This window comes from Drosophila takahashii, chromosome X (assembly GCF_030179915.1).
Source record: "Drosophila takahashii strain IR98-3 E-12201 chromosome X, DtakHiC1v2, whole genome shotgun sequence".
Lineage (NCBI taxonomy): Eukaryota > Metazoa > Arthropoda > Insecta > Diptera > Drosophilidae > Drosophila > Drosophila takahashii.
In genome coordinates, this window is record NC_091683.1 from 24,823,585 (window position 1) to 24,842,744 (window position 19,160).

Sequence of the window (19,160 nt, forward strand, 5' to 3'; positions counted from 1 at the left end):
CATTCATTTTTTTTCTTGTTTTATTTTTTGCACATTTATTTTGCACCATATTTTGAGCAGCAGACCGACGACGGCGGCGGCAGGCGTATAAATAGGCCCAAAGAACGGCTTACCGAGACAGTTACCAATCGCAATCCCAATCGAACTGAGTCGAATTTTTTGTTGAGTGAATCACTACATACCTATCCTATAAACCATAACAATGGCATTCAAGGTGCGTGAAGTGTATATGTAGTTTGTAATGGCAAATATGCTGTTGTTTGTGGGCCCGCCCTTCCTTCCCTCCATCCTTCCATCCTTCCTTTTCGCTCTGACAGACCGATTGACATGGAAAAGGAGTCAGATGCAAGTTGCCTGCCCTTGTTATCCTTTCACTCGTCACTCGGAGAGGCCAACAGGATAGCACTCCTTTGTCCTGCGGGCAGGATAACTGTGCTACTGGCTACTGGCTCCTGGCTCCTGGCCAGACCACAACTCGACCTCGTACGGCCAATTGAGAGCGCATTTTCAATCTCGTCTCGCAATTCACAATTTAAATTCAATGTCCATGGCAATGGAAACGAGAGCAAGACCAACACGCATGCTAATTGTGCGACTGCCTGATTATGAGGCCTAAAACTGGGTCACTTTGGACCAATAACAGGCATCTGCGGGTGGCGGTAATGGGCCATGAAAAATGACAGAGAGAAAGCCCACAAAAGGGGGTGACTTATAGGAAGCACTTGGTTCTGGGCGAAATAGCAGAACTTGTAAGAAAATATTAAATTTTAAATTTACTTTTGTAAATGTCTGAATTTGTGAGAAAATATAATATTTTAAATTAGGTTTTGTGAATTGAATTTATTTTTCAAACCTGGCAATCAGTAAAATATTTTAAAAAATTTTAACAACGAGAATTCGATAGATTTTTCAGACAGCGATTTATTTAAAAATATTACATTTTGTATTATCTTTTATAAATTGAATTTTTTGTTTTCAAACCTGGCAATCAGTAAAATATTTTAAAATATTTTAACAAAGGGAATTCAATAGATTTTCCTGACAACGAGCTATTTAAAATGCTTTTCGCATTGGACTACATTTTTTCCATAGGTAAAAATACGTCTTTCGATTAAGCGATAGCCATCTCTGCAGCACCCTTTCAAGGTTATGTACCCAACTATTTGCCAGCGAGAGAACAACTTTACCAACTTAATTAAAAGTTTGTTCGCCTGCAATTTCCTGCAGAGCGTAGAACTGCGACAGAAGCAGACACACTGATAAATGCATATTATATATGTGTAATATATTTATATTTATTACAGGTTGTACTCTGTGTCCTGGCGTTGATCGCCTGTGCCAGCGCAAAGCCCGGCGGCCCGGCGGCCTACTCGATCAGCGCTCCCAGCGTGGACCACGCCTCCGTCGGCAGCACCCAGGAGCACACGGTGAAGGGCCACTACGGCCAGTCCTCCCAGTCGGACTACGCCAGCCAGGTCCAGACGGCCCACTCGCAGTCGCATGTCCAGCGATCGAGCATCAGCAATGACGCCGGCCTGGCGCCCGTTGCCGCCCACGGTTACGCAGGTGAGTTATGCACCAGAATGCACCACCGAAATCCACAAAAAGATAAACACCACCAAACTGCACCACCACGCACTGAAACGCACCACAAGCTCTCACACCACTCACAAGCACCACTTTATAACCCTTTGCACGTAGCGTCTGCAGTGATGGTCCAGGCTCAAATCAACCGCAAAAATTTGTTTCCTATATAAAATGAAAAAAAAAACACAATTTTGTTTATTGCTTTTTCAAATATATGCAATGTACATTAGATTGGCTAATATTCGTATGGAAATTTTTTTCCTTCGCGAATTTGAATTGGTTCCAGTGTGTATCACTCATACGCACCGTTGCCTTCGATCATAAAGTTTTTTATGTAGGTACATTTTAATTATATTTTTATTTTGCTCTCCCCTTGATTATTTTAAAAAAAATCATAATTTGAAAATTGGGACTACGATTTTCTTTTTTTAAGTTCAAGCTGTTATACCTGTCGTATGCGTAATATTTAAGGACGTTTTAAGAACATTTCGCAACCCATACAAATTTTTTTAGTTTTCAAATCATTTATTGCAAAGCCAAAATCGAGCATATCTAAGCGCGAAAATAAGATTATATTTTGTAGTCCACCCTAATGTACATAATATACATACGTAACTATGTTTAGTTTTTAACATTTTGTATTTTAAAAATTTTAAAAAATCAGTAAGCTGCAGTTAGGCGTTGAAATTATTTAAGCAAAATCTTAGAAATTAGGTAATAAGGATTTTCATAGATCAATAGATAATTTTTGCCTAAAACCTTTGATCGTCTGGAAGATATATTTTTCAACTCAGTAGTTGCCTGCCATCACTGCCTTAGTGTATTGTTAACACTTTTAACCCTCTAATAAAAATCAAAATAAAAAAATGCCAAACCAAAGCTGCTCCGGCCCACGCCATCGCTGCGCCGGCCTACTCCGTGGGCTACGCGGGCCACACGGCTCCCGCCCAAATTCAGGGCGTGGCCTACGGCGGACACTACGCGGCCACGGCGCCGGCCGTTCAGATCTCCGGACTCGGACTGGGTCACTCCTTGGGCCTGGGCCACTCCCTGGGACAACTGGGCGGCCATCTGAGCCTGGGAGGCGGCTACGGAGGCTACGGAGGCTATGGATATGGCGGCTATGGCGCCTATAGTGCCGCTCCGCAAATCTCGCACGGCTATCTGGCCCACGCCCCAGTCGCCGCCGCTCCCGTTGTGAAATACGCCGCTGCTCCTTCGTACGGTAGGTGACCGGGATCTGGGATATACAGTATCCCGTATCCAGGCATAACTAAACCCAAAAAAAACCCCTTCCTGCTCTCTAACCTCTCACTCTTCCGCACTTTTCGCACGCTTCCTTCCCAAATTTCTGTTTCCTCAGCGATTTTCAACTAATTTTTCCCCCCCCGAAGAAGTTTATTGTGTTTTCGCCCTGCTCGCCAAGTGCACTTGGCAAAAACAAACTTTGCTCCTGGGTTTTTACGTTTTTCGGTTTTTACAAAGCGCAAGTTTCGCTCCATCAGGCCAAAAAGGGATGTGGATGTGATATGGAATAGTGTGTGTTGGCTCCAAAGTTGAGAGGGAGGTTTCTTGGAGATCGTTTTTGATAAAAAAACTTTCAGATAAATTGTTTAAAGTTGCCACTAAAAGGTGGAACAAAAAATCATAGAGATCACGGTGATAGGGCACAAATAATGAGGATTTAAAAGCGGAACAAAACCAGCGGAGGTTAAAGCCCTCAATGATCATTCCGGTTTTCCTGGCAATCGATAATTGTATCTACCAACCCAGCCAAAACAACAAAACAACAGCAACTCTAGCAACTCGGGTCCAACAAAAAGGGATAATCGGTTTTGGGTCCCTCCGCAATCGATTTGTCTTGCTAGAAAACAGATACAACTGCCTTGTGGGCATGATGGGAATTCATGGGATTTCGCGGCGGTGAGGTAACCATCAGTCCAGGCGTGTAATCAATCATTCATCGCCTGCCGTTGGGCAATCCTTAGTCCTTTTTCGAAGGCTTTAAAGCGACGCGACGCCCGAGTTCCATGTTCTACACACCAAAGGTGGTGGCCAAAGCTGCATCCCATGATTCCACGATTCCATGTCCAAGTCCAAGTCAGCGAGTCACCCAATCACCGAATCGCCCAGTCACCGTTCCCTCCGTTCACTTGGGTGTCACTTGATTGATGTTGGCTGGTGCATAGATACACAGAGAAAAAAAGAGGCTCTAAATTTAGTTTATTTTATTATTTCTTGTGCGCCAATTTAACGTGTCGTTTACTTGTTATTTGCTCTAAGTGAACGCTGTTCACTGCAGGGGGTAGGAATAGTGCACTGCACGAAAATGTATAGGAAGGAAAACAGAAAAATAATTTCCCAAAAATATACAAAATTTTGCTTTCAAAAAAAAAGTTTTTAAAACATAGCAGTTGTAATATTTAAAATGTTAGATATATGTTTTAAAAGGATTATTAATTTTTTGTAAGTTTAAATTGAGCATGTTTTGTGTGAAAGAGGATTTTCGAAAAAATTGATGTCGCATCCTTTTTGAATACCACATTTCCTAACATTTTTAAGCCAAGTCTAAGTTTTCTAAAATTAAATTAACAAACTCAGAAGGATTTAACCAAAATACTTGGTATTTTTTGGCCCTGTGCAGGAATGTTGAGCCCACGAGCTTGGTCGCCGGTGGGCGGTGGGTGGGAGGGTTGGTCAGGCCATGTCAGGTGGTTGCCGTTGACAACCTTTAAGTGGCCATGGGACGCGGAGTGGGGGGGACCGAAGCCGATGTATTGTTCAAACAATGGACATGATGCTAATTTGGGGAAGCTCTATCTCGACCTCGTCCTCAGCGACTATCTCTTTTTAGCCCCAGCCATCTGTCTCTGTCTCTCTCCATCTTTCTTGGCTTTTGCATAAAGAACCTGTGTTTTGTTGTTGTTGTACAGCTCCCGGAATCATTGGACACGGCATCGGACTGGCCGCCCCCGCATACGCAGCCCCCGCCTACGCTGCCCCTGCCTACGCCACGCACCTGGCCGGGCCCGTGGTGAAGTGAGTATATATCTGATGTGCTAGTGGGAGCATCATATTAATAAGGTTGCCTCATAATCGCCACCCCCCTTTCCTTTCGCTTTCCAGGGCCGTCGCCGCACCCGCCCTCGTCCACACACAGGTCTCCGGTCATGGCATTCACTATGGCTACTAGGGGATCCAGATCCAGATCCAGTAAACCACCCCGTCCAGTACCCAGAAAACCAGCCACCCATCCACCTAGCCGCCATCCGTCTGGCTAACAACACTAATAGGAACAATAATACCCAGAGCGTGTCGGTAGCTGTTCGCCTTAATTAAAACTCAATTTGTTAACTGCACCGAGAGTGAGAGAGGGGAGCCTGTGACCTGCGAGCCCCACCTGAACCTCAGGTTCACCTGGATGGTGGATGGCTGAACGAGGGTAGGGGGATGCACACGCTCCGTTTTTATATTATCGTGTTGTTAGCCCGGTCCCCGAGCTTAAACTTATCCCCGTCATCCGCGCATTGCGAATGCTGAATGTGTGTGTTTTTTTTTTATCGCGGTTGAATTTACGTTGTATTTAAACTTATTTTGTAAACTGAAACGAAATGCATGTGGAAATGTTGGAAAAAATAAAAAAAACTCATTGTTATAACTGACGAAGGGGTTTCGAAGGGGGTGGTGAGCCTGTCGCAATATGTGATATATGATATGATACGATGCAAGAGCACTGCAGTGCTCTCCTTTTTTCGGCCGAGATTTATTTGCCACGCATCAGTTGATCAGCACAGAATACTTTATGGCGCATAGCACCATGACACGCGTTTCATAAGCGTAAGTTTTTGGCTCAACCGAAAAGCGACAGTTGCAGCGCTAAATTCTCGCCATGAAACGCACTGTCGGCAGGGAACATAAATTTGGACTACCAAATACCAAGTGAAAGTGCAAAGGCCCAGAAAAAACCAATTTACGTCACACATTCGGGGCCCGTCCCGAAATAGATGATAACCCGTTTATTTCGGTGCTGGCCTAGAAATAAAAAAAAAGAACAGGATCCCCAGCAATTCGATGGTATTAAAAATGTCACTGCATCCGCGGAGGAGAGAGTGAAAGTCAGAGTCAGAGTTGGCCGGCTAAGTCGGACAAAGTTGAATGATGGGGAGGACGACAGCTTTAAGAGCCCATCAACAAGGATAACTGTGAGCCGGGATAACTGCACAAGCAGTAGCAGTAGAAGAAGCTGGGGGCTGAGCTCAGCCATTCCAGTTCCAGTTCCAATCTAAAAATATATAAATAAACCTCTTTTCATGCGCATTCTGTGTTAATTAAAGTTTGCTTCCAGTTAAAATAAAAATAAATATATTTTTATGCAAATTCTACATCGGGCTAACGGAAAACTGACCTGTCAGCTGGTAATTCTGTATAAACCTGAATCCTGCGCTTTTTCATTTAATTTAATGCCACGTGTTATTGCGTTATAAATTCGATAAAAGCTTCAATACATATATATTGACGGGTTTCTACTTTCATTAAAGTGCCAATACCGCAAATGTTTGCTATAAAAATTTGATTTTTAGCTACGCTTGTCGCAATATTAGAAAAATATAAACTGAAGGCTGCACATTTTTGAAGTGGATATAATGTCCGTGTACAGATATTAAATTTAAATTAAAATTTAAAAAAATATATAATATATGTAATATTGAGTTGGTAATAAAATTGTCAAAAATGTTAGTTTTTATGACATTTCCTAGTTAACAAATCAAATATTGATGTTTTAATAAATAATATTTTGGACTTGTACACTAGGGAGGTCCAAAAAATGAAATTCTTTTCTCACCCCTTAACATGGTATATTAAAGTATGCAAATAATGTATGTAAGATAATTGTATATTATCTGTAGTTTATTAATAAAGTTTAATATTATAATAGTTTGTAGATATAAGAGTTACATAAGATTTGTAATTAGATACCGCGACTTTTCAACTGATTTTGCGACTGAAATTATGACTTTACGACGGACGACTTTTTTCCACAACTTCTCTGTATCTTGTTTTGGCTGCTAGTGATGGACTGTTGAATATTATTTTAGAACGGAGCGTGATAAGGACTGCCAACCTAGGTCCAATCCACCAGCTCACATGTATGTAAAAACAAAACAATTTTTTTTCGAGATTTAGACCTTGCGAAACGTCTTCAAAGTTTGCTTTACAATTACTCATACGACATGTATAACAGTTCGAATTTGGTCGAAAAAAATCGCTCTCCCATTTCTTGTCTTGTCAAATTATGAATTTCGTTGGAATAATTGGTAAAAAAAAGGTGAGCAAAATATCAACTGAATTGTTGATATCTATGCCACCTCGATCAGAAAAACTTTTCGATCGAAGGCAATGCGTCTGGGGTGATAAACTTTGAAACCAATTCGCAGACCCTAAAACACGATTTTTTTAAAAATTGTCTTTTGGTATACCTTGAAATACTTTTCGATCGAAGGCAATGCGTCTGGGGTGATAAACTTTGAAACCAATTCGCAGACCCTAAAACACGATTTTTTTAAAAATTGTCTTTGCGCACCGTATAAGCGGGTGAGAGTAGGACCTTAAAAATTTCAATACATATGTGGACCGCCCTATTGTACACAGACAAAAAATTCTATATACTTTATTTCATAAGAACAAAAAGCTGATATGATTAATGTCAACATTACGATTTTAGACATATCAACTTGATATTGAATAAATTTTAAGAAAATTATAAAAATATTGTTTTAAAATACCCAATTTCGTATTTTTGAACAAATAATCTAAAATAAAATAAAAAAATGTCTTTATTCATATTAAAATGATAAGAATACCTTTAAAAATATAAAATTTACCTGTACTTATCTAAGATTGATTTAGTTATTTGTTTTTTTTTGGGTATTTTAATAAATTTTAAATTCGTAATTTTGCAAGGGTATAAAAACTTCTACTTTTCGGTGTTGCCTTTCTTTCTAGCTTTTATTTAAAGTCAATATATATACGTTTAGCGAATTTCGGTTATGGAAACGTAAAAATAAACTGGCGATCAAATTTCTTTTATCCACAAATCTGTTTTTTGGCCGCCACTCTGGTGGTAAAATAACAAACACTCGACACGCAAGTGAAGGGTTATTTTGCTAATTATGCAGCTAATTAGGAAGCTAAACTGGAGTGCCTGTGCTTTGCGGCCTGTTGCAGTTTTCCTGCTCCCAGTTCTACCAGTTCTCCCAGGCCCGAACAGTAGAGTTTTGGCCACAGGTGGGCGAAGCAGGACCATCAAAACCAACCAACCAACCCCCCAACCCCCTTAGGGAAATTCTTTGTTTGTCTTTGTATCTGAATGCTGCGCTTTGTTTTCCCAGCTCGTTTGGGGAAATGAACAGGATGCGGTCCTACGCACACACACTCTTGCAATCGCAAAATACTCACAAAATGCTCACAGGATACGCACGCACACGTGGGCTTATTTAGTAACTATATTTGCTTTGCGTCTCATTCGGCTACGGCTAGTTTTCCATTTCTTTTCTTTTTGCTTTTTGCTTTTGCTTTTTACCTTGTCTGTTTTGTTTGTCTGTTTGTTTGTTTGCTGTTGCCTGGTGTTTGTTTGTTTGTGTATTTGCCCGGCCGACACTAAATTGGAATTTTCCATGCAAATATATAGGTGGGAGGGCAGTCTTTTGCGTCGTTTTACCAATTAATATTCGGCCAACAAATTGAATTAGTTTCATGTACGTGGCCATAATCAGTTGGCCATCTCCTTCATATTTATTACAAGTATTTTTGCAGCAGTGGCGGATCCAGGATTTCGTTAAGGGGGACGTATTTTTGAACAAATTTTGCGTTGCATACTTTTTGAATACCCCATTTCCTTTATTTTTTCTTCCAAGGGAGAGAGGGTGGGGGTATTTTTGAACAAATTTTGCATTGCATACTGTTTGAATACCCCATTTCCTTTAATTTTTCATCCAAGTTTTATAAAAAAAAAGTTTGGTGCGTTGCATACTTTTTGAATACCCCATTTCCTTTAATTGTTCATTTAAGGTGGGGGGATTTTTGTACAAATTTTGCGTTGCATACATTTTAAATACCATATTTCCTTTCATTTTTCATCCAAGTGGTTTGGGAGGGGGTGACATTTATCGCCCATTTGCAGCCCCTTTTGGCTTGATGCCTTATGGTGCCTTTATGTTCGTTGCAAATGGCTTAGTCAGCGGGTCGTCCGTCGTCTAATGCAATTCCCGTGTTTTTTCCTCTGCTCCGGATTCGAAATTCCAAATACAATATTCCGGTTCCGTTTGGTTCTTGGCTCGCGTTCCACTTACTGTTTACATTGGCGCCTCTGCCTCTGCTGGCCTTGCCGGCAGGTGTCCTGCCAAGAGAAACAGAGCCCCTCCAAGGACATTCCGCTTTTGGGGCCAAAGTAAGCAGTCGATTGTCTATTGTCACCTGTTGGCCAACACAAGTGCTGCATTGGCAGGAGACTGCGAGGCTCAGGGACTGTGAGAGGCCTGAAATTGCATAACAGAGTGTCTCAATTGTTGTGGCGCCGCAAACAAGTGCACCGGCCGGAATTAAGTCTATATTGCCCACAGCAAGGCCATAGTTTTTGCAGATTAAAGTGGGGCAAGTCGACTAAAGAGGCTTCTACACATTGAGTCAGATTTTTGGGACTTTTGGGAATAATTGACTTTCTTGATATGACTTATTATGAGCTGGATTTTAATCTTAAGTGTTTTTAAAAGTTTTAAACTTGATTTCCATTTATTTTAGGATTATTACTTTATATATAAATAAGTGAAAAAGGGAATCTACATATATTTCTTGTGAGTTCACAGCTTTTAAAATTTATTTAAAATATTACCTAATTATAAATGGTTTTTAAACGATTTTAACATTATTTTATTACTTTTAAAAGTTATCTTTAAAATGTATTTGAAATATTACTAAACTAAAACATGTTCATTAAAGGATTTTAATTGTATTTACTTAATTTTAAATTGCCTTTTTGCCTGGAAATAAATAAATAAATAAAAGATTCTTCATGATTATCTATTCTTTTTACTCAATGATTGTATAGCTCTTTTCATAAGTGAATTGTTTTATACCATGTTATAATGACAATCGTACTCAACGGATTTTAGGCCTTTCCTCTCAATGTTTTTTTCGCAGTGCATATATATGGATGCACACGTGGCAGGTGGCCACTCAAAGGATTCGATGTTTTGTTTGTTTTGGTGCTGGATTTCGCTGGCCCCATGCTTATCCCCATCCCCATTCAGATCCCCATCCTCATCTCCATCCTCTTCCCATTTAGCCGGCGGGTAGCCAAGGCAATTGTTTTCCATTCATTGTGTTGCCCAAGGATATCAACCAGGGGGTGCACATATCTAGGTGCAAGCAGAGAGGACCCCGCATCTCCATGGATATCATCTATTAATACCCCCATACAATCGAAATTCGCTGCGGCTGCGGATAAATGGATCTGCCGTCGGTAGGTGGGTGGATGGGATGGGAGTGTGCAATCGCAAGGAGCTCCGACGAGATTATAAACTCTATAAACAGATTCAATGGCAGCACGCAATTACGGCTGCGAAGGCGGTCGGTCGGTCCGTTCGGAACAACATTAAAACATTAATTGCACGTGAGCACGATGGCTCGTTGGTTTGTTGGTTTGAGATGAGCGTAGATAGTAGCTGCAAAATATACAACGTGTATTTAAGTGCTATCATTGGCGCAATGATAAATCTGCAAAGTGGCTATTTAATCGGTTAAATACCATATTATGCGCGAGCTTTTTAAGGTCTATCATGTTTCAAGCAAGCCTCACAAAATAACAACTGCCACAATAGGATTTTTATTTATCATGCCTTTTCACTGATAAAAAAACGTTGTTAGTCCAAAGATTTTATCTCCAATTTAAATATTTTTCACTGTTTCTATAAATTTTAAATATGAAAATTTTACATTTGGGTATTTTTTCTCTCAAAATACAATTTTTAGTTGAAAAAAATATTATTTCGAAAGGGTTTTCTGGCTGTATCTTGGCCAGATGTTATCTAAAATCAAAAGCACATGCCGACTGTTTGATAGCCAACAAAATAACAAATTTATCAACATTATTTTTCACCTGATTTAAACAAAATAATTTTGTTGCAAATTTTTACATTTTTACATCATAAGTTTTTGCGAAAATGCCAAAAATTTGAAATATTTTATGTTTAAATGCCAATAGATTGGGAATGTTTTATAACAAGTTTTATTTATTATTTCTACCCAAACGCCCAATTCTTATTTTTGTTAGTCAAAATTCGTAATCGGGGATTTTAGGTAAAAGTTCGATTTTTCTTAGTCTTAACTTGACCAAAAATTATCTTTAATCAAGATAAAACGTACTCACCCCATTCGAAGACCCTTGTTTTCCCCCCTCGATCAAATAAAAGTCCGTGTCCATTATCATCACTCACAAAATTTATTCTTGCTTGCCCTACACAATTCCTCTTATCAAATACCACGAAAATTTACGCAAAAAAAAAAACTTAGATTCTCGAAAATAATATATGGGAAATACTAGCAGTTAGTCCGAAATCCGCTTCCCAGAAGCTCAGAAGCTGTAGTTGAGGTTGCCGCTCGAGAAGCTGACATGCGAGACGTCCGGCGACTGTTGGTAGGACGGGGAGCCCAGCACCGAGGACATGGGAACGGCCATCCCGTAGCTCTGGCGGGTGGTGGGCGCCAGCTGGCTGGTGGCGAACTGCTGGGCCACCGACTGCTGCTGGTCGCGTAGCACATCCTGCTGCTGCTGCTGCATGAAGCCCATGTGCTGCTGCGTGGAGTAGAAGTCGCCGGCTCCGTTGGTGCGTAGAGGTCCTGCTGCTGATCCTGGAGCGCCGCCGGCGAACTGCGGACGACGGTAGACGAAGCGGTTGGCTGCTGGCGGTGCCACGCCCACTGCTCCTCCGTCGGCGGGCGGCGACTGAGCTTGGGCGCCAGAGGGGAGGCCGCCGGAAACATCGGGATAGTAGTGATAGAGCTTCTGCAGCAGCTGCTGCTGTTGCTGCTCGAATTCCGCCCGCTGGCGCTGATAGTCGAGGAAGGCGGCGTGCATTTGGTCCGCATAGCTGGGCATATTGACCACGCCACCGCCCGCCGCCCCTGAACCCGATCCTAATCCAGATCCCTGCTGCTGCTGCTGCTGCTGCGCTGTGGCGGCCAACAGCTGCTGCTGCTGCTGAGCCAACAACTGCTGTTGCTGCTGCTGCAGCAGGGAGATGGGCGTGGCCTTGAGCTTGCCACCGCCCCGGAGTCCCGGCTGCGCGTAGACGGCCGGATACTGTTGTCCCGATGGCGAGAAGCCACCAAATTGGGCGGGATTTTGCTGAAGAAAATGAAGAAAAAGAAGAAAAGGGTTAAAAAAATAATAAAAAACGCTAATTAAAATTCTAATAACTATTTTAAATAAATATAATTATCATTGTTATTACCAAATGTTATCTTATAGCTAAAACTAAAAGGCAACAGAGGTTTTATTATAGAGCTTACCCTTCCTTAAGATAGGTTAGTTGCTAAATATTAATATTATTTTTATATATTACAGTTTTTTATGTCTCATTTCGTATTAGGGATAAAAACTTCAAATAAGTTGGTATATTTAAATTAAAACTTAGTTTTTAACTCAATGACATACAGCAGTGTATTGTACATAGATATATAATTACGATAAAGTGGTCCAAAAAATCTTACCTTTATTTAGTACAACATTTTATTTTAAGATTGGTTTGACATAGTCATAAAAAAATACTCATACGACACTTATGACAGTTTAAAAGTAGTCGAAAAAACGGTATCCCATTTCTTATCTTGTCAAATTATGAATTTCGTTAAAATAATTGGTCTATAAAAAGGTTTTTAGAGGCTTGTTACTTTTACATTGGTTACCAAGAGCTTAAGCCATTAAAAAAATGAGCAAAATTTATTTAGGGGATCTAAAAAGAGTACAAAATGAGTAGGCTATTTATTTCCAGTGAGATTATTACGATTAATTTTTAAATAAACCCATTTGTAACCCACTTTTGGTAGTTTTAACCAACTACCCAATTATCTGAAAAACTTACAGATGAATGGCCACGCCCGTGATCCTTCAGGAATGCCCCATGGCGCTCCTTGCCCCATTGTCCCTCCGAACTAACCAGCCGATTGCCATTACCACCGCGAGCTTTCGTGCTTCTCATTGTCGCTTGCTATATTTTGCTATATATCACAGAAGTTCGAGAAACTCTAGGCCAAAATGTGAAAATTTCAATTTCAATTTTCGTTTTGATTTTGATACAATTTTTGGTTGTTGAAAGTCTAGAGCGAAAATATAGTAAAAAACGAACCGAACTGAACCGACTAAGCGAGCAAGTGAGACTGAGCCCCAGCACACGAGCGGCCCCCTGACACCTGTCAGCTGGAAAACCGGAAGCCTGCTGCGATCTCCGAAACTCTGCGAATGGCAAATCGGAATCTAATCATTTTGAAAAATATTCTAAATTAATATCTCAGCGCATCACGCGATTTGGCGTTGGCTTAAAAGGCCCAACTGCCAAAGCGGCCGCCTCACAGTGAGTACGAGATGTGCCAGCGACTGGGACTTCCAATCCTCCTGGTGGCTCTGAGTCTGGCCGGGATTGCGGCCAGGCCGAGAGCCCAGAATCCGTTCGAGAACCTGAGCTTGGGCGCCATGAGTCTGGCCGGGAATATAGCGGAGGCCGTTCAGAGTGGTGCCGCCCTGAATCGCGACCTCAACATCGACAATCCCCTGCTGTCGCTGCAATCGAAAACGTCGCTGGGCTATGGCGATGCCATTCGGCCCATGGCCCCCGATTCCTCCGAGGAGGATCGTCGCAGGAGGAAGAGGAGGCATCTGCACCGCCACAAGCGAGCACCGTGTTTCTGGAAAATGGGCACAGCGGCCACCACAGCGGCGTCCGCCGACGACGATGTGGAGGCCAGACGGAGGCGGGCGGCGGCCAGGAAGCGGGCCGCCAACAATGCCTCGCGATCCCGCCTGAGTCCCAAGACCACCGGCAAGAAGAAGCTGCAGCGACGAAGGCGCCAAACGGACCAAGGACAAATGCCAGCGAATGCGAATGGAACGGATCCTTTGGGCCTGGGCGACCGGATGAAGGCCATGTGGCTGTCGTTCGTGGACAACGTGACTGATGTGGTGCAGCAGGTGCGCCAGAAAATCTCCGAATCGGCCAACGCAGCAGCCAGCTCAGCCAGCTCGGCGGGCTAACGAATCCCTTGAATCCCAAAACCCATCAGGTGTATTTTTTTTGTTTGTTAATAAGTGCAATAAAATCAAATGGAAACCGGAAACTACATACTTATATCGAATTCGAGGTGGCAAGCACTCTGTCTAAGGGCCATTTTCTCGTCCGTTTGGTAAATTTAAAGTAGGGTTAAAACCTTGAAATCGTATGGGAAATCACAAAACGAGAAAACGGCCCTAAGTACTTAACCAATTATTTATAGTGTAGTGTAGCCTTGTCATTTTAAGTGAATTTTCAACATTTTTTATCTCGCATTTTTATCTGCATTTTAGTTAATTGTCTTTTTTATTCCCTCGCAGAAAGTAGTATTATTAATTTTAGTCAAAGTAAAGTAAGTATTAAAGTATTAACTAAAATATTTTACCTCAAGTTTCTTTAATATTCTGTTAATAATATTAATTCATCTATAAGTTATTTAGTTTTAAACGGTATTCTAATATTGGTCTTAAACTCATTTTCATATTAGATGGCTTCTGATGGCTGGAAAAAGGTTAAAGATCTGATCCGTATTATAAATATGCATACTTTTAAAACTTATGATTTACTTCTCTAAATAAGAAAAACTTGGAATTTCCTTAAAACAATTTTCTAGAGCGCATAACTTGACCAACTGGACTCTGATAATAAGAAAATAAAGTTTCTGGTATTATGGTATTTTCTGGTATTTTTTTACAGAGCACACCAACCTTTTGTACCCCAATTAAAAGTGATTCCTCGACAAAAAGACATAAAATCAAGGGCTAACTGTCAATGCAATCGATTGTTGTTCGAGGTAGAGGCCATTGGGGTCACCAATTACAAGCTGTCCAGATGGAAGATACGGAAACAAGCCGAGTCACGATGAGCCGGCGGCCTGTTAGCATTTCCGGTCGCAATGAGATGCATCTCGACATGTGCCGAACATTTCCGTGTTCGAAATCCATATCCGAAATCTGATTAAAGCGAAGGGCTCGAGTACAAAAGGCGCATTCAAGCGGCTGGCCCCAACAGTTGGAAAAATGACTACTTCCGGACTTCTCAGCCTCCCCACCCCACTAGTTGTGGCCCTGATCCTCAGCATCAGCCTCTCGCTCAACCTGGTGACCTTCGCCTGGGCGGATGAGTTTGATGTGGACTACTCCAACGAGTACGACGATGTGCGACCCCATTTGGTATACCCCGACGATCCGAGGCTGGACAAGCGGATCGGCGATGCGGCCCGGGAGTTTGGCCAGAATATAACCCAGGCCTGGCACTCGATGGTCGACTCCTTCAAGAACTACTTTGAGGAGCTCAAGAGTCTGTTTGCCGACACCACGGATCCCAATGCAGCCAACGAGGTCTTTTCTAACCACTAAAAATATGACTTCTAATTTTTAAAATAAAGTGTATTGCACAAAAATAATAAACCAATATAACAATTAAATCTAGAGATCGTAATCATTATTTTCGTTATTTATTAAAATCATATTTCAGATTTTATTTAGAAATATATGAAGGTCTTCGGGACTTTCGGTTCCAAATCCAATGGAACCTCAACCTCAAACTTGCAAACATCGCAAATGTTGGTGTTAAATTTGCTTCCTTATGAACAAGATCCCAAGGTACAAAATCTGTATTACAGATATTTGGTTTTAAATGGAATTTTTGGGAAAAGTTTTTTGTGGCAAGGATTTTTTTTGTAATTATCTTTTAATTATAAAAGATTATTTGAAAATTAACTATATCATAAAATGTTGCTAAATTTTATGTAACCCAACCAGAGAAAAAATTTATTTGTTTGCTCTTGAATGTTTATATCTCTAACACCACTAAATTAATTGCCTGCAATAAAAACCTCGCATGCCAACAGAACACGATCTCTGATATCACTGAATACCGTTCTAGATCCAGAGAACATCAGAATTAATAGCCATATTATTTTTTGCGCAATAGAAAGCCACTAAAAACCAGAGCTTAAATAGCTGACTTGCTGGTTGCTCGGCAGTTATTTGCCAGTGGAGCCAACACAAGATGACATCGAGAATTTTGATCCTGAGTTTGAGTCTCCTTCTCTTAGGCATTCCCCACCCCACCACCGCGTTGCCCCAGGTAAAATAGGACCTATGAAAGATCTATTAACTTGTAACCTGTGATTTCATCAACAGGATGTCGCCTCTGGCGTGATGCTGGCCATTGGTCAGGCGCAGCAGCTGTTCGAACCCGAAGGCGGCTGGAAGCCACCTGTGAGTGAGGAGTACTTCGGCGAGCAATACGAAAGCGGTAGTATTGGCGATTTGCCCACGGGACGCAGGCGCTGAGGGGATAGTTATTTTCTAACTGATTGTACCAGTTCCAGTTGACTGTGATTTAATGTGAACGCAACTTGATTAAAAAGAAATTCGGTCGTTGTGTAAATCTACTATTTTACGGAAAAATATCTGGGTAGCTATATTAAATATATTATGGGAAATTTGGTGTAAAAACTATTGACATAAAGCTTAGCAGAACGTATTTTTTATGTATAGGGCTAGTACTCAACCCATACCCAGATCAGGCTACAATATATCAGGGTGCCCTAGGAACATAAGCAACATTTTAATATATTTAGTTACTATTTAAGATTATACCAATCATCTTTATATTTTAGTTACATTTGCGTTTTACAAATAGATGAAAATTGATAAAAATGCGCAGTATGTTAAATAAATTAAATATTAATTTAGATAATTTTTGTTGCATATTATCTTCCAATCGGTACCTAATCCAAAGATTTCATATGCAATTTAAATATTCTTCGGCATGATTTTCATCCATTGCGGTTTTTAATAAATTTAAATATAAAAATATTACATTTAAAATTTATAGTTAATTTAAATATTTTAAACTTTGATTTCGTTTTTATATGACGTAAAATATTTAAAGTAAATGTGAATAGCAACGAATCTAATATATTCGACCCTAATTGAAATATTTCCAAATTAAATAATGAAATCTAATATGTTCAATATAAAATATTATTTAATTTAAATATGTACTACGAATCTTCGCATTAAATATAAAGATATTTATTTTTATTATTGCACTTTTTTATCAGTGTAGACCCATTAACTATAGGGTTAAATAGGCAACATTTTAATGTTTTTGATTAATATTTCATAAATCTATTAAAATTACTGCGGATTTTGATGAAAATTAATTAAATAATATTTTAAGATAATTATTCTTTGGGAGCTAATTATTCAATTAGTTACTTTGACAAGATAGGGACTAGCCTGGGTTATAATCATCATAAAACTCACCAGTTGCTCCTGCTCCTGCTGCTGCTGCTGCTGCTCCACCTGCTGCTGCTGCTGAGGCTGAGGCTGCTCCACCTGCTGCGGCGTCCTTGCTGCTCCGCCGTAGAATCGAGTGAAGGTCTGCTGCACTCCCGGTGTCTTGAGGCTATAGGAATTCGTGTTTGCGTCCGTGTGGATGGACACCTGCGCCCGGCACACCTCCTGCTGGCCGGCCAGAAGCAAGGCCGCCATTGTCAAGGCCACTGCAAACATGATTTACGTGGGTAAAGATATCCCGCTGAGTCTTTGGAACTGAGGAACTTAGGAACCGTGGATCGGTTTGGCCAAGTTAACGCGAATCGCGAACGTCGTTGGTTGACTGTGCAGCGCCCGCCGACTGTCCGCTGGTTTTATACCGCCTTTCGATGGGCTTTTTCGACTGCCCAACTGTTGCTGGCCCTCTTTTTTTTGCCATGAAATAAAAAAATAAACCCAAAATACTTGGCCAAAAAGAGTAGGAGAAAAATCTAGAAAGGGCTTTAGACTTGGCTATAATCATTACTTTGTTATAATCTTTAAATGCAAAAGTATAAAATAAGTTATGAAGGACTACTTATATTTTTCTATCAATTTAAGTGCAATTTGATATTGAACAAGAGAGAACGCTATAGTCGGGTGCCCCGACTATCAGATACCCGTTACTCAGCTAAAGGAAGTGCGAAGGAGGAGATAAAAACTTTGATCCGCCGTAACTTTTTAACGAATGGTCCGATTTAAAAAATTTCTTCTACATTTCGATAGGTATTGATAAACACCACAAAACTGCATTTTTACTTTTCCGAAATATTGAAATTTTTAAAATCGTATATTAGCGATTGTGGGCGTTAGAGGGGGCGTGGCACCCTTTTGAAACAAACTTGCGCTGCGTAGGAACTCCTAGAATCTGCATGCAAAATGTCAATCTTCTAGCTTTTATAGTTTCCGAGATCTCAGCGTTCATACAGACAGACAGACGGACAGACAGACGGACAGACGGACAGACGGACAGACGGACAGACGGACAGACGGACATGGCTAGATCGACTCGGCTAGTGATCCTGATCAAGAATATATATAGTTTATAGGGTCGGAAACGCTTCCTTCTACCTGTTACATACTTTTGCACGAATCTAGTATACCCTTTTACTCTACGAGTAACGGGTATAAAAATATCAGCTTGATATGCAAAAGAATAAAATTGAAGTATTAAGAGTAGCAGTAGTTTCAATTCTATATTACATAATTTATGAATTTATATATATTTTTCTGGGTGATTTTAGCTACTTCCCTTTTTTTATCCACACTTTTATATAGTAGTTTAGATTAATTTTAAAAGCCTATTTTCTTTATTTGGTATAACTTAATATGAACCAGCCCCCCGCACTTATTTAAAGTTTTTATTCGAATTTTCTTCATTATTATAATATTCCATAATTTCAATTTACATTTAAATTGTATTATAATTTTAATTTTCCCCTCTTTTTGTTTTGTTTCACTTTTTTTTCGTTGTCCGGATAACTTTCTTTAAACTTTTCGGTCCGCGTGCGGAATATGGAATAGGCAATAACAACAAAAGGGAGACATGTAGATGGCAATTCCAATTCCAATTCAAATTGAATATGCTCTTTGGCACTTACATAACAATTCACAATCCGCCCCCGCTGGGCGAACGGCAAACTAAACATAAACACCGGCATAAAACGTTGTTTATAGGAACGTGCCGGGAATGCCTAAAATACCGAAAAAAAAGCGAAACTCGCAGAGCGTCCCAGATACACGGAGCGAAAATAAGTGGTATGTGTTGAGGGTGTGTCGCCCAAGTTATCAAACTAAGTGGGCAAACGTCAAAAAGTTCAACTATGGGCACTGAAGTTCAGAAGACTTTTTGAAGGGGGTTTTGGGTGAAACTGCATTTGATGGGCCATACTTTCTTTTTTTTATGCATTTCTCTCGGTGT

At 40.6% G+C, this 19,160-nt stretch overlaps 5 protein-coding genes across 7 annotated transcripts; 4 read left to right on the forward strand and 1 right to left on the reverse strand.

Annotated features, from left to right (window-relative positions):
* Nucleotides 1-202: 202 nt before the first annotated feature.
* LOC108060978 (cuticle protein 21.3) lies at nucleotides 203-4,903 on the forward strand. 2 transcript variants are annotated; one of them, XM_017146929.3, is made up of 5 exons: nucleotides 203-214; nucleotides 1,305-1,566; nucleotides 2,468-2,812; nucleotides 4,521-4,626; nucleotides 4,714-4,903. In XM_017146929.3, exons 1-5 carry the CDS (start codon nucleotides 203-205, stop codon nucleotides 4,778-4,780), a joined length of 792 nt encoding a protein of 263 aa, XP_017002418.1. In that variant the 3' UTR covers nucleotides 4,781-4,903. The 2 variants fall into 2 exon arrangements, with proteins under 2 accessions (XP_017002418.1, XP_017002419.1); XM_017146930.3 differs by lacking the exon at nucleotides 2,468-2,812.
* Nucleotides 4,904-11,062: 6,159 nt separating this feature from the next.
* On the reverse strand, nucleotides 11,063-17,540 carry LOC108061003 (uncharacterized). 2 transcript variants are annotated; one of them, XM_017146971.3, is made up of 2 exons: nucleotides 17,189-17,540; nucleotides 11,063-11,989 (listed from the first exon to the last, which is right to left on the reverse strand). In XM_017146971.3, exons 1-2 carry the CDS (start codon nucleotides 17,435-17,437, stop codon nucleotides 11,216-11,218), a joined length of 1,023 nt encoding a protein of 340 aa, XP_017002460.1. In that variant the 5' UTR covers nucleotides 17,438-17,540; the 3' UTR covers nucleotides 11,063-11,215. The 2 variants fall into 2 exon arrangements, with proteins under 2 accessions (XP_017002460.1, XP_017002461.1); XM_017146972.3 differs by lacking the exon at nucleotides 17,189-17,540 and adding an exon at nucleotides 12,726-13,008.
* On the forward strand, nucleotides 13,095-13,974 carry LOC108061004 (uncharacterized). The gene has a single exon (XM_017146974.3). It carries the CDS (start codon nucleotides 13,226-13,228, stop codon nucleotides 13,889-13,891), a length of 666 nt encoding a protein of 221 aa, XP_017002463.1. The 5' UTR covers nucleotides 13,095-13,225; the 3' UTR covers nucleotides 13,892-13,974.
* LOC123002333 (uncharacterized) lies at nucleotides 14,918-15,347 on the forward strand. The gene has a single exon (XM_044396077.1). The coding sequence runs from the start codon at nucleotides 14,927-14,929 to the stop codon at nucleotides 15,263-15,265; it is 339 nt and encodes a 112-aa protein (XP_044252012.1). The 5' UTR covers nucleotides 14,918-14,926; the 3' UTR covers nucleotides 15,266-15,347.
* On the forward strand, nucleotides 15,838-16,304 carry LOC108061005 (uncharacterized). The gene is made up of 2 exons (XM_017146975.3): nucleotides 15,838-15,998; nucleotides 16,055-16,304. The coding sequence occupies exons 1-2, from the start codon at nucleotides 15,921-15,923 to the stop codon at nucleotides 16,205-16,207; spliced, it is 231 nt and encodes a 76-aa protein (XP_017002464.2). The 5' UTR covers nucleotides 15,838-15,920; the 3' UTR covers nucleotides 16,208-16,304.
* Nucleotides 17,541-19,160: the final 1,620 nt, after the last annotated feature.

Excerpts from the sequence above, each read along its gene's own strand:
- LOC108060978 (XM_017146929.3), top strand. Across the intron at positions 1,567-2,467 it reads TGCCGCCCACGGTTACGCAG|CTGCTCCGGCCCACGCCATC; the intron begins GTGAGTTATGCA and ends GCCAAACCAAAG. Across the intron at positions 4,627-4,713 it reads CTGGCCGGGCCCGTGGTGAA|GGCCGTCGCCGCACCCGCCC; the intron begins GTGAGTATATAT and ends TTCGCTTTCCAG.
- LOC108061005 (XM_017146975.3), top strand. The coding sequence starts at position 15,921 with ATGACATCGAGAATTTTGATCCTGAGTTTGAGTCTCCTTCTCTTAGGC. Across the intron at positions 15,999-16,054 it reads CCACCACCGCGTTGCCCCAG|GATGTCGCCTCTGGCGTGAT; the intron begins GTAAAATAGGAC and ends TTTCATCAACAG.
- LOC123002333 (XM_044396077.1), top strand. The coding sequence starts at position 14,927 with ATGACTACTTCCGGACTTCTCAGCCTCCCCACCCCACTAGTTGTGGCC.
- LOC108061003 (XM_017146971.3), bottom strand. The coding sequence starts at position 17,437 with ATGTTTGCAGTGGCCTTGACAATGGCGGCCTTGCTTCTGGCCGGCCAG. Across the intron at positions 11,990-17,188 it reads AGCAGGAGCAGGAGCAACTG|CAAAATCCCGCCCAATTTGG; the intron begins GTGAGTTTTATG and ends CATTTTCTTCAG.
- LOC108061004 (XM_017146974.3), top strand. The coding sequence starts at position 13,226 with ATGTGCCAGCGACTGGGACTTCCAATCCTCCTGGTGGCTCTGAGTCTG.